At 41.4% G+C, this 14,534-nt stretch overlaps 1 protein-coding gene across 28 annotated transcripts in view; it reads right to left on the bottom strand.

Annotated features, from left to right (window-relative positions):
* ABI2 (abl interactor 2) overlaps nucleotides 1-7,378 on the bottom strand; it is a 78,072-nt gene extending 70,694 nt beyond the window's left edge. For 5 of the 28 annotated variants that reach the window (XM_075284298.1, XM_075284315.1, XM_075284313.1 and 2 more), the window contains exon 1: nucleotides 7,066-7,375. In XM_075284298.1, coding sequence (XP_075140399.1) covers nucleotides 7,066-7,182 — 117 coding nt within the window. In that variant the 5' untranslated portion in view covers nucleotides 7,183-7,375. Of the gene's footprint in view, nucleotides 1-7,065 lie in introns of all 28 variants that reach the window. The other 23 variants (XM_075284303.1, XM_075284311.1, XM_075284314.1 and 20 more) reach the window with 8 other exon arrangements.
* Between the last annotated feature and the right edge of the window lie 7,156 nt (nucleotides 7,379-14,534).

The following is a 14,534-nucleotide window of genomic DNA, read 5'->3' as shown; positions in this document are numbered from 1 at the left end:
AGCCAGTGCTGATTGGCCAGAGTACGGAATTCGGCCAATCAGCGCTGGCTCTGCCGGAGGAGGCGGAGTCTAAGGTCGGACCTGAATGGAGACTGGTGTGGAGCGATCTTAGACTCCGCCTCCTCCAGCAGAGCCAGCGCTGATTGGTCGAGTTCCGTACTCTGGCCAATCAGCGCTGGCCAATGCATTCTATTAGCCCGATGAAGTAGAGCTGAATGTGTGTGCTTAGCACACACATTCAGCTCTACTTCATCAGGCTAATAGAATACATTGGCCAATCAGCGCTGGCCAATGCATTCTATTAGCTTGATGAAGCAGAGTGTGCACAAGGGTTCAAGCGCACCCTCGGCTCTGATGTAGCAGAGCTGAGGGTGCACAAGGGTTCAAGTGCACCCTCGGCTCTCCTACATCAGAGCCGAGGGTGCGCTTGAACCCTTGTGCAGCCTCGGCTCTGCTACATCAGAGCCGAGGGTGCGCTTGAACCCTTGTGCACACTCTGCTTCATCAAGCTAATAGAATGCATTGGCCAGCACTGATTGGCCAGAGTACGGAATTCGGCCAATCAGCGCTGGCCAATGCATCCCTATGGGAAAAAGTTTATCTCACAAAAATCACAATTACACACCCGATAGAGCCCCAAAAAGTTATTTTTAATAACATTCCCCCCTAAATAAAGGTTATCCCTAGCTATCCCTGCCTGTACAGCTATCCCTGTCTCATAGTCACAAAGTTCACATTCTCATATGACCCGGATTTGAAATCCACTATTCGTCTAAAATGGAGGTCACCTGATTTCGGCAGCCAATGACTTTTTCCAATTTTTTTCAATGCCCCCAGTGTCGTAGTTCCTGTCCCACCTCCCCTGCGCTGTTATTGGTGCAAAAAAGGCGCCAGGGAAGGTGGGAGGGGAATCGAATTTTGGCGCACTTTACCACGTGGTGTTCGATTCGATTCGAACATGGCGAACACCCTGATATCCGATCGAACATGTGTTCGATAGAACACTGTTCGCTCATCTCTAGTTAAGACCCCAGGCTCAAAATATCAACCATCGAGAATTTTCTAATATTAGCTAGCTGAACTAATACGAATTTGCAAAAGTCAGGCTAACAAGCCAGAAAGACCAACATCAGTTTCAACAAGTACCATGAACATACAGGAAGGGGGTCCTCTGATGGTGAACCCCCTATAAGCCATAAGAGATGTCCTTACTGTAGGAATCTTGGCTGCTCACACATTACATGGTTACAGAGTCTCTTGGATAAAAGCCATGTAATGCTACATTAACATCAGCAGCCTATGTAACTTAGATATATGTCGGCCACAAGTTTACCTAACAGCAGGAAATGTGATAAAATAAAAAAAAACTATTCCATTACTATTGAAGCCACTCACTCGTTGGTTGATCAGTCAATCACTGTATTGCCAGTCAAAAAATATTACTTTTCTCCGTTGGCTTTGCTTTGAAAAAAGGAGCCATGAGAGTAATATTTCTATATAAAGAATCATAAATGCACATAAAACAATTCCACAATATAGTCAACAGGCGGGAAAAGTAGGGTTAATTTAATTTTTCCTTTATTTTTAATATAAACTGTGGATAACCATTTTTTATCCAGATTTTAAACTCTATAAAGCAATAATACTTGATAATTTGGCTTTGCACGCGTGTTTACTGATGCACCTGTATAATGTAATGTTATAAAGGAAGGGACGGGTTACCTGCATGAACGTGTTACCTAAGAACAGCGGCTGTCATTATCATGGCATATAAACCTCGCAGCATAAGACATAAGAGGCTCCTATTACTTTTATTTATGGATGACGTAACCAGGTTTTATGGAGCTCAGACTATATAATCACACAAAGTTGCTGAATGAAGAATAAGCTTTTGTAGCCCTGGTAAACAGGCGTCTAATAATATCCTTCAGTTCAAAGGCTTGACTACAAGACAATACCTGTAGGCTGAGAGTAAACTTTATTCATTCATCACAATTACATAGAATTTCCTGACTAAAGTAACAGGGCGGGCATTGAGCACAAAACATCCCGACCAACAGCACAATCTGAATGTCTCAGCAGGTCTCAGTGCATCAGTTTACATACAAGCTATGAATACATCACCAATAAACATCTTATGGTGAATACTTAAGGCCTATGTAAGGTTGAGGCTGACACAATATCCTAAACTGTGTTGCAGTAACTTAAAGGGGTTTTCTAAGAGTAAAATATAGATGATTTATCCTGAATATTGGTCATTAATATCGGACTGGGTGGGGGACTAACAACCAAGATTCCCATCTGTCTACTGTTTGAAGAGACTGCAGTATTCATGAGAGCGCCGCAGCCTCTTCACCGAATTACAAGCACAATGCTGTCCATTGCATAGCAGCTGTGCTTGGCATTGAGGCTCAGTCCCAATTGCTATGTATAACCAGTAAAGATTGTCATATAATATTATAGTATTCAGGGATCTCTGCTTACTTGTTGTACGCAGTTTCATTTTGCAGCTTGTATATGGCCTCAGTGATACCTGTATGCTCTTTATGCATATTCTAGCTGCGTCAATATAGCCCAGCCCACTTTATACACATTGGGAGAGAAGGGGTAAAAAAAAAAAAAAAAAAAAAAAAAAAAAGAACCCTGTCAACCAGTCAGGGAAAGGGACACAAAATACGCAAACATTTATTTTGAAAATACAATAAATAATCCTTATGCCAGGTATGATAGGAGCAAAATAAAATACAGCCTTAACTTAATGAGAATCCCTGCTCGTCTGAGCACTAACTAGACAATAAAATACTAACTGTACATGTGGCTTACTACCAGCCACATTAATTAATAAAGAGAGTGCAATACAGTCTCAGTGTTAGGACAGACCCAGGTACTTCCTTTCCTCCCAGGATCTGCCCTGAAGTGCAGGCTTTTGCGGGCCAGTAACAAGCCCAGGATCAATACCTGGGTTGACGCCTACTCAAGGCCTGCAATGGACCACACATAAGTCAGGAATCTGAGTGAGATATACCGTGATTTCAGCACCCTGCCTGTCTCCTTTGCACAACATATAAAATTTATAGAGAGTTAAAAGTTTTGGAATAATTTAAGTATAGCAAGATGTTAAATTGTCAGGCATATAAAGATTACTGTAGACTTTGTAACAGAGCCACTACTACAACTAGCTTTCTGTGGCAGCATGCTACACCACAAAACGATAGAAACCTTAAAGGAAACCCAACGGACCTCATTTTAGTCAACTAGGTTGTCATGCGACTTGATCTTTCAATGCATTTTAAGTTTTCTAGGGGTTTTTTGCTTTTCCATTCCTATAATGAATTAGGAAAGCAAAAAAGCATCAGTAATAAGAAAATGAACAGATGACTTCCTGACTGCCACATCCTTACTATGGACTGGTCTTGTGACCACACTTACAATATCTTTAATAAAACTGCCATATGTGGGACAAAAGACAAATTGGAACTATAAAAAGTTGACTATGGTCATTGATATAGGAGCGCTAGGAACATACACAAAACTGCTTATAAAACTATAATAAGACTTATCATTAACAACACATAAAACAAACTAAAGAAGCCTTAGTGAACACTGCACTGATGCTTCATACACATTACAGGTTTCATGTTTTTGTCTCAATATTACACTGATCCAGCACTACGCCATTGTGTTATTACAACGAACTGAAAACCAGCTCACTGCGCCCTCACTGAGAGGTCAATGACAGTAAATATGTGACAAGATTTCTATCTAATTATACAATCTTAATTGCAAAGTATAATTAAAATTAATTATTTTATTTTGAAGCCGCTAACTCTTTTCTGACTCTGGACCAAAATGTTACCCTGGCCTCCAATGACATGACATCCCCACACAGATACAGTATGTAGTGAGACCTTCACTTATATACAGTCCACCACTACGCCAGTCACATGTCCACATTAGGATGTCATCACTGGACGTTTAGACATAGCAACCAATGTGGGACTGGAAAGAGGTGGAAAAGAAGTGGCGGGCGGGGTTTATAAAAATATATATATTTCTCCTATTATTTTCTGAAATTAAATCATTTTAAGTTTGTTTTTTGTTTTTGTTTTGTTTTTTTCAGGGAAACAGAGCTACTTTAAGGCAAAAAAAGTGAATCTGTCCAGATCAGGCAATAAAGGTCACTGTATTGTAAGCAGCCATTTTCTTGTGGCCAGCGGGCATACGAAGTCGGCTTTTCCCCAGGCCTAGAAGTTTGAAACCAACCCCCAGAAGAAGACGCGTGAAGAGGATGTTCCTGAAGAAGATGGAGGCAGCGCTGGATAGTTCTCTGGCAGCATTGGGGACGCCCCCAGTGCTGTTTGAGCACTGGGGCCCACCCCCAGTGCTGTGAGAGAACTCATTTGCATACTGGTGAAAAACGGGATTTTAACCGAACGGCGGCATGGAGAAGACATCTAAAGGTAGGAGAATAGATTTCTTAAGGCTATTCCTATGCGTTAGGGACAAAAAATTGTGTTTCAATGATAGGATCCCTTTAAGAAGAAAGTCATGAGATCAGCATTCACATGCCAGTGACTTATATGGGGCTCATTGCAAGATACATGCAATTACAGCCCTCATAATTACACTTAAAAAAAAAAAAAAAAAAAAAAAAAAAAAAAGCCAATTTTAACGTACACTAACTGATGCTAATGTGTCCTCTTTTTCAACTGATACATTCAATAATGGGTCTCTGTTTTTACATCAGCCAGTTTTGTGTTTTTTATTTTTGTTCTGTGTTATGAGCATGCCCAAAAAAAAAAAAAGTGAACAGTAATAACGGACAGTATAACAGACAACTATCCATACCCATAGACAATCTTGAAAAAGTACCAGAAACTTAACATCCATCATAAATTCATTATTTTCAACAGACCGAAAAGTGTATTATGAGCTGTGACAGATTTGGTAAAAAAGCAAAACAGATCAAATCCCATTGAAACCAATGGAATTTTGAACAGATTTTTGACAAATCTGCTCGTGTCTGTTAACATTTTCTGATGGCTGATAGCAACGGACACCAACAAAAGTAATGTGACGCCCCCTTATCTGACAGATGTCACTGCATGCACTAGAATAGCTTCTGGGATTTGTCCAAATCAGATAATCTTATTATATTTACGATAGTTATTCATTTACTACTATAAAAGATATTAAGATGCTGGGATGCCACGTTATAATAGATGCTACCGCTGTGCTGCATCCAGAGCAGCCATACATTACATAGTTGCCAATAAATATCATTAATGCTACATTTACCTTGTAGTACCCGAAAAAAGCTCCCCCCTCAATAAAATCTGACTGGAGTTAGAGCACCTAGCTACCAAACCTGCATTAATACGTTGCCCTGTTTTACTATGATGCACAGATGTACATATTTCATTGGGATTCAATGCAGATTTTTACTCGCAACTTGTCAATGTACCTTTCAGCAGCCTTGTGAGGTGTCAAACATGGCAGAGCAATAACGGATGGTGTCAAATTTAACCCTAATGGCGCAAGAAGAACTTTAATTATTCAAAACAAATGGCACCTCATGATAGAGAGCCTGATAACGCAAAAATGCATAAGTGTGGGGTCAGATTGTTTTACAAGTAAGGCTGTGTTCACATGACACTTCTATCATTCACTTTGTGGATGCAAATGAGCCCTTTGGAGCAGTGGGGGTGTTGCCATTGCTCCAAAGAGGTCTGTGTGGATACCCTTGTTGCTCCAAAGGGGCTTATTTGCATATTGACAAAAAATGTCACTCTCTCCGTAATAGAGGCAGCAGCTGCAGGAGGAAACACTTTGATTCAATTAACCCTAACCTATCTGTGCGGTTGGGTTCTGATGATAGAATCTCTGTAATACTCAATTTAAAAAGGTATACAGCCAGATCAGCATTTGTTTTACATACATTTTATCAACAAAAAAATTAATTATACATAAATTTGTTGCCATTTATTTCTTTTTGCCAAACACAAAAATGTAGTTTACTATGCTTGTACGTGCGGCAAAGAAAAAGACAATAAAATAGATAGTGATACTTTTTTCTTAGGTTTTAATTTTTCAATATTGAAGTCTATGGATACCAGTCTGTGCATTTCTACATGAGTTTCGTACCTCTTCTAAACAGATGACAGAAGCGTGATGTGAACATAGCCCAACACTGCCGTTTACCTACAAAACCCCGAAGCCAACAACATAATTTTACAATTGAAACACTTTTAAGGAGAATCCACCTGGTTCTTGCCAACACCTCGGGCATTGGGCGTGAAACTACCCTAAAATTAGGATTTGGGAAAATCAGTGAAATAATTAAATAATGCAATACAAGTAAAATGATATATAAAGCCCATACAACATGAAGGAACACGGGCTGAGCATGACTGGGGTGAGAACTGGAGACCATGGCACAGGCACATGAATAATGGCATTCAGCTTACTGTGCCGTACAACAGGCAAGGCATGGGTCATGCCAAGTTTATAGCCACAGGTGAATGGACCGGAGATGGATTTACAGTATTCGGGTGTGCAGCGCCCACCCCTGCCTAATATAAGGGTGGCAAGAAAAAGCCCTGGCATAGAAGCTGATAAAACAGGTGGTGGCAATAAGTCAATGGACACCCTACACAGATTTATTAGTATATCCCATGCTGTATGTGTGTGTATTATATATATATATATATATATATATATATATATATATATATATATATATATATATATATATATATATACACACACACACACACACACACTATATCACCCCCCTCATTACCTATTCCTAGTACTAGAGGAATGATGAGGGTTGTAGTCACCTCCCCAATTGGGTGACAATGGGGTCAGCAGTGCAGGTATCACATGTGTAGTCGGAGCCTCAGCCTCCTCATCCCCCCGGACACCACCGCAATGACCATGTAATAACCGTGGGTATTGGCAGTCCCCTGGGTCGTCGTGTGTATTCCTCACACACCCCCACAGCGCTCTCCCTTCTCCATCCCTCCACCCCCTCCGCATCCATCCATCTTCCTTCATACAGACCTGGATGTAGTTGTTCTCGCAGTAGTCGGCCACCCGTTCCAAATTGGTATAGCTGTCCAAAAGGGCCCTCCGGCCGCCGGGTATCTCCTCCTCTAGCAGCATCTGCAGCTCCGCCATGTTTTTCCTCAGCACATTCTTCTCCTAGCAGCCCCGCTACACTGCGGAGGGATCAGCTAGGAAAGGCAAGAGCGGGCTCGCGCACAGTCCAAGCGAATGCAGGAGAGGCGCGCCCCCGCCACACACATACATACACACACACTCACTCACTCAGCAAGGGGGCGTGGCCAGAATCTGCGCAGCTCCGACCTCACGGGTGAGTAACCAGAGAGTGCGCCTGCGCAGACAAGCTGGGCAGGACTTGGAAACGCGCGCTCCCCGGGTTCTTGGTTCATCTTCCGTCGCTTCGTATACGGTCGCCTGGCAACAGAGGCACTGAGAAAGCTAGGCTAAGGGGGAGGCATCCAGTCATGTGACCAGCGCCTTCTCGCTGGTGGTGACGTCATTTCTATGATGATTTGGGGCTTGCAAAAAAATTAAAAAATTGCTAGCCGTGTCATAGTTCATGAGATGCTGCAGGAGGAATATTCACAAACCCCAGAGAACACAAGGAGGGCTGTAGACATGTGCTCATGGGTTTTGTTGTGGCCCCCCCCCCACCCCTAAATAAATAAATTGGCCCCCTTGTGTGAATTAGGGTCCGTTCACACATGGTGCGTTATCTGTGACTGCCAGTTCTATTCATATTAATGGAGATGTTTTGGCGGCAAGTACTTGGGTTTTCTACAGGTCCATTTCCAAACAGGGCCCCATTCACACAGAGTTTACGCTCCGCTCATTCAGACACGTATACACGAGTGCTTCAAAACACATCCCATTCACTTCAATGATTTTTTTTGTTGTTGTTTAAATAAGCATCTCCTACAAAAACAATGTTTAGATTTTTAATATGAGTGACTCTGACTCTGTCGTCTTGCTCATTGTAGTCTCTTACTGGTAAACTGACAGAAGCTCTAGCTCTTTAGACACTATGGCAGGGGTAGGCAACCTTTTTTGTTCGGCGTGCCGATTTAAATAAAAAAATCAAAGATGAGGTCCTCGGAGTGCCGGGCAATAATTGTAAAGCTGATGACACCTACACTAAAGTCATATAGCACAAACCACAACATAGGGGTGCTGTCATACTGTGCTCCCAGCCACATGCGCTTACTACTATTTGCCTGGATACACATGTTCTTTTCCATTAGAAGCAATGTAAGTACATGTGTAACCCACAATTAGTGGTAATGTATGTGACTGGGAGCAGAGTAAGGTCATACCTGTAAAGCGCTGACACACAATGTACCTGTATGCTCCATCCAGTCCCTTGGCCCTTCAGTTTTCTGTAAGTGAAACACAGATTAATTTCAGTCACTTTTAGTTCCTGGCGGTGCAGTAACCGCAAAACCCTAGCCAGGAATTAGTGGGTGTCACACTTACACCAAAGTGGCCGCACTGGTGCCCAAGAACTGGCTATAATTGCATCTAGTTACAGTGTCACCACCCAATAGAATCACACCAAGGCTGAGGCCCCACATTACAAAAATGCAGCTTTTTTTGTTGCAGATTTAGCTGCGTTTTTTTTCCGTCAAAGCCAAGAATGGCTAGAAAAGGAACGGGAAATATATAGAAAGCTTCTTATATGTCTCCCTCCTTCTCAATCTACTCCAGGCTTCGGCTCAAAAAACACAGCAAAATCTGCAACAACAAAAAAAAATGTTTCTGCAATGTGGGGCTTTAGCCTAAGGCTGAGGCCCCCACGTTGTGAGAAAACAGCTTTTTTGTTGAATATTTTGCTGCGTTTTTCTGAGCCTAAGGGCTCGTTCACATCTGCGCCCGGTCTCCGTTCTGCAGGTTTCCGTTTCCTGCACAAAACAGAGGCAGGAGACGGAAACCTGCAGGTCGTGAGCGTTTTATGCTCTCCGCCGCAAAACCGTTTTCTTTAAATCGGACACAGAGTCGGACATGCAGTACTCTGTGTCCGATTTTAAAAACCGGACATTTTGGCCCAGATACACAGCCACAAAAAATTGCTGTATATATGGGTCAATTGAAATGTATAGGTCTGTACTCTTATCCAAAGTTGTGGATAAAAAGTCTGGTCATGTATATTACAGCTTAGTAACTCATATTAATAGCAGTTAACCCCATCATGTCCCTCACATTAACCCCCTGTGTGCTTTACATAAGGGATACTGATATGTGAGACATATGGAGGTAATAAGTGAATATCTTCATTATATAGGTCCTTTATTAGTACCCCTATATGTCTCACACATCAGTAACCCTTATGTGAGCCACACAGGGATTAATATGAGGGATATGATGGGGTTAACTGTTATTAATGTGAGGCACATGGAGTTACTAACACTAAATTAATAACCCCAAATGCCTGACAGTAATAAGAATAGTCAGTAACACACATGTACCTGGTGTTTTTACTTTCACTTTGCTCCTCTCCTCCTCAGGCTGCAGACGGCAGGAGCTCCTCACATGTAGCAGCAGGTCCAGGGAGCCCTTATCCTGTGCAGTGAGAGGCTGAGAGGCTCATCTCTGATTGGTGGCAGGGAGGGAAGGGGGCGTGTCCTACACCTCGGCTTTAGCCGAGCTTCTGAAAGGACTCTCTCTCTCTCTCAATCTAGTGCATGAAGGTTGCAGGCTGGCTGCCGTGCCAGCAAAATATGCCTCGCGTGCCACTCTTGGCACGCGTGCCAGGGGTTGCCGACCCCTGCACTATGGCATATAGCCATGATAGATATTCCAATCTCACCAATTTAATGTCAATAATAAAACTTCACATCCAAATAGAATAGCGGTAATATCAATAAATCACTTTCAATTCATTTTATGGTGATGTACTGATATAATTGGTATTATGGATGTGAAGATTTATTATTGCCATTAAATTGCCATTAAATTGGTGTGATTGGCATATTTATTTATATTCCATGATGTCTAAAGAGCCAGAGTTCTTGTTAAACGGGTTGAAGTGGTTTTCCAGTACAAAAAAAAAAAAATTGGATGCAGTAACATAATAAAGCCGGGGCCCCACGTTGCCGGTTTTGCAAATCGCAGCATGTCAATTATAGCTACGGAAACACTGGTGGCTTTCCCGTAGATATAATGTTAAGAGAAAGTCCGCAGAGGAAAACTCTGTGAAGTTTCTCTTAAAAGCGCTGCGGAAAGAACCGCAGCAGTTCTTCCCGCAATGCTTTAGTGCTGCAGATACGGCCCGTGGGGCCTTAGCCGTAGAGAGTTAACTTATTTGGGTCAGTGTAATAGCTTAGCCTCCTTTTCTGTCTGTACATAAGGCATGATTAAAAGGGGGCTAGTTAAACTTATTAAGTTATTACACTACAAAATGGCATGGGCAGAAATAACAGAAATCAGTTAGTGCTTTCACCTAAATCTTATCTCCAGTTATATAAAATTAAAAAAAAAAGAAAGCAAATATCAGAAATTGTAGGAACTGACTGAAAACAGAGAGCAGTAGAACTAGCTGTTTAAACCTCACACAGTGCTGAAAGATATATCCTTCACACCCAAACACCTTCAATAGCATCAGCCGCAATGCCAGTTATACTTGTGCTGACTTTGGAGTCCAAGTTGTCACCACAGAACCAGGTAGGAGAAATAAACGCTCCACAATCTCAAGTCAAACCAGAATTCCTAATAAACTTACAAGGAAGGCAAAACCAGGAGGATGAATTAGAAGAGTGAATGTGTCCAAGCCAAAAATCAGTCCAAAAGGAAACATCAGAGCCAAAGCCAGAAAACAAGTGGATTACCAGTTACAAATCAAAGATCAATATAGAGCAGTCCAGCACAAATGATCAGTATATGGAAGCCATACTAGGTACAACCTAATAGCAGGTAGCTGGAAGTTCAGGAACTTGGTTTTAATATCCCTAATATATAACGGATTGGGATGAAAATTGGCAGATAGATGGTTTGTAACCCCGATTAAAACTAATTTTTATCCCAGTAAATGACATGGCTTCACGACTGTTATGAATTTATGTTCATATACTATATTAAACTACTCTTGCCAGCAGCAGTATCTCAGCTAATTGGAGTTTGCTGATAAAGCCTGGTCTGTTATATCTTGATGTAAACACACAGATAACACTGAGTCCATTGTGTGTGATCATTTGCATGTTACTTGATCTGGTCCAGTGCTGAGACACTGACATGGGGAAACCCCTTTAATCCAAATTACAGTTTGCCAATTTTAAACATGCCGGGAAAAAGAAAATCTAATTTGTTGCAAAATTATAAAACAACGAGAGCTATGAAGGTAGCCAGAAGGCAACAGAGCTCTCATCAAACGGAGCTGAGGAGGATTGAGCAAGCTAGGCATCAAGCTGCTCTTATAGCTGCCGAAATGCCGGAGCAGGCGGATCATCAATGCCAAAAACACGCTCATTATATGACGTCCCACCCAGCTGCTGAGAGGCCTGAACAATCACAGGCATGGTACAAGGAAAAAGTTCAGAAGCAGGACAGCTTGAGAGCTACTGGAAAGCCGGAGCAGGTGGATCATCGACGGCAACAATTTGCTGAATATAGGTGGATCATCGACATCAACAACACGCAGATGAAGTCACGGCAGAGGCTAGTGTGAATATAAGAAACTTTGTAATATATTTTATTTAAGAAATCTGTTTCTTTCTCCATTTATCAAGATGAGTTACCTTTTATTTATTAGTTTATGGATAAGGGGGAGGGGAGAGAAGGAGCCTCTGGAAATCACAATACACTCTGTTATTCTTTAAGCCAGATAGCTCTTTGATTACTGCTATGCTAGAGATAAGAGGCTACTAGTGCACAGAGGGAGGCATGAAATCAATTACCAGCCTCCTTATTCTCCATCCTCTCTCCATAGACTTCTGTGTGTCACCTGGATAAACATGCTGATAAGGAGATAAGGAAAAGAATAGCTGCTTAATAAGTACAGAAGGAAACAGATCTCATTAAGAATATATATTACAAAATTTCTTATATTCACATGCTTTATTCATTTATGAAAATTGTAGGTACTCAATAAGTGAAAGCATTAGTGGCCACAGCATTGACAGTGGGTGTACTATAGCTAATACACACTGAGTGCAGATATGACTGCATCTAGACCGCTATGCGGAAACACTCTTAGATTATGTGAGGACTTCTCAACTAGTAACACTCAGTAGTCAACTTGTTTATATATTCCTAGAACTAACAGGGGAACGGCTCAATGAACAAAGTAAAAAGTATTTACTAAAACAGTCATTTCAGAAGTGGTGACAGGTTCTTTTGAACATCTAATGTTTTTAATTCCTTGGTTAAAGGGGGTTCCCATGAACATAACCATATTTCAATTGTAGACAATTAAACATAAACATAATTTAAAAAATCACTTGAAAAGAACTGCCCCAAATGGTTTGATTCTTAAAGGGATCCCATCATTTAAACACATTTTTTTCTGGTTGACACGTAGGAATAGCCTTAAGAAAGGCTATTCTTCTCCTACCTTTGGATGTCTTCTCTGGGCCGCCGTTCGCTTGAAATCCCAGTTTTCGCCGGTATGCAAATGAGTTCTCTCGCAGCACTGGGGGTGGGCTCCAGCACTCAAACAGCACTGGGGCATCCCCAATGCTGCGAGAGAACTCTCCAGTGCCTCCTCCATCTTCTTCAGGAACTGGGTCTTGCCGCATCTTCTTCCGGGGTTGGCTTCAAATGGGCAAAGTCAACTGCGCATGCCCGCCGGCCACAAGAAAATGGCCGTTTACTGTGTAAATCCCTTTAAAAGGTACATATATGTACACATGTTTTACAATCAGATATCTCCTTTTTGCTATTATCCACATGATTATGTTATTACTACATTGATCTCTGCAATATTCAGTTCACATCTGTATTAATTCTGTTTCGTTTCCCCCTATCTTTATTTTTTCATTTCACAAACAAATGTCATTACACAAGTAGAAAGTTTAGCTTTGTATAGATTTCTTAGTTTTGATATTTTGGAGGCTGACAACTCATATTAAATATTAAGATGGTGACAAGCATATTTTTTCAACAATGGCTTCTATGATGTCCAATTACAGAGATTTACTGTACATTTTCGCAAATCAAGAAAGAATTATCTGCACCGTAAATAATCCCATAATTCTATGTGACCTAGTAAAGCTTTATAGAACTCGCAGAGATCAACATCATTTTTCTTTTTGTTCACTTTATTGTAGGCAAAATATTTTTATAATTTCCCAGGTAAGTCTCTGTCCAGACTGTGCATTAAAAAAGAGATATTAAGCAACCACCACCACCATGCTGCTGACATTGGTCTCGGATAGCTGAGTGCTGTACTTTAGCTATCTCCCATTGAATGGATTGGTGTGCTGACTGACTGTTCATCGCTCCATCCCAAACAATAGACAATAGTCCCCATTTCTCCTGATCAGTAAATGGAAAGGGGATAACTTGCTTTGATGGGAAATCCCTAAATAATCAGAAACCCGAATGCAGGTGTGAACCTAGCCTAAGTCTCTAAGATGATACCTTTGAATTTCTACATTTCATGTTTTAGTGGACATGCACAAATCATTTACAATGGCCACTCAACCATTCATTCACTGCAGTGGTGACCCACTTCAGCCAGTGATTGACTTTGTATTTTCTGTATACTGCGAGGGACAAGGTAGTAGAGACCAGCAGGGGGACCAGGGCAGGGTCAGTACTTTTCTCTCATGTGGACACGGCGCGGAAAACACATGGACCCCATTACAGTCTATGGGGTCTGTGTGGTTTCATTGCTCACCACTTTTTAATGCGTTCGGTATTCCATTCAGGGTGTCCCCAAGCAGCCTCCCCCAATGGAATTCCAAACGCAGATGTGAACCAGGCCTTAGATGGCAAATAGTTTTTTGTCTTATTAATTACTATCTTTACTTTACTAAATGGAAAGTCACTTTGCATGAATTTGGTCATGTATAATTAGATAGCAAAATGGTATTCACTTCTCCGTCTTTGATCCTCTGATCTGAAATTTTCTTTTAACCTTGAAAAGACTCAGCAGCTGTATGGACGGAGTTTTCATTTAATGATACTTAACCGATGGCTCTCAATCATTCCCGCAAAATAGTAAGTGGTTGGTATAATGTAGTGGGTGAGCGTGTAACATTAGTAAATCACATCAGCTCTTGTCACCATTTCAGATATCCATACTTATGAACGAAGTAAGGAAAATTATATTCATCAGTTTTTATCTCTGTGATAACCAGTTATTGCAAACGTGCACAAAATTACTACTCAGAAGTGCGAGACTATAGCGCAAATTCTCTGTCTGACAATGCCCACTAAAAGGTTAAAGGGGTATTCACATCTCAGTCATTTATGGCATGTACATAGGATGAGCCATAAGTTTCTGCTAGATGAAAGTCCTACCTCGACACCCA

Source organism: Leptodactylus fuscus, chromosome 8 (assembly GCF_031893055.1).
Source record: "Leptodactylus fuscus isolate aLepFus1 chromosome 8, aLepFus1.hap2, whole genome shotgun sequence".
In the NCBI taxonomy this organism is placed as follows: domain Eukaryota; kingdom Metazoa; phylum Chordata; class Amphibia; order Anura; family Leptodactylidae; genus Leptodactylus; species Leptodactylus fuscus.
The sequence above is the reverse complement of the archived record's forward strand: the minus strand, read 5'-3'. Positions and strand labels throughout refer to the sequence as shown.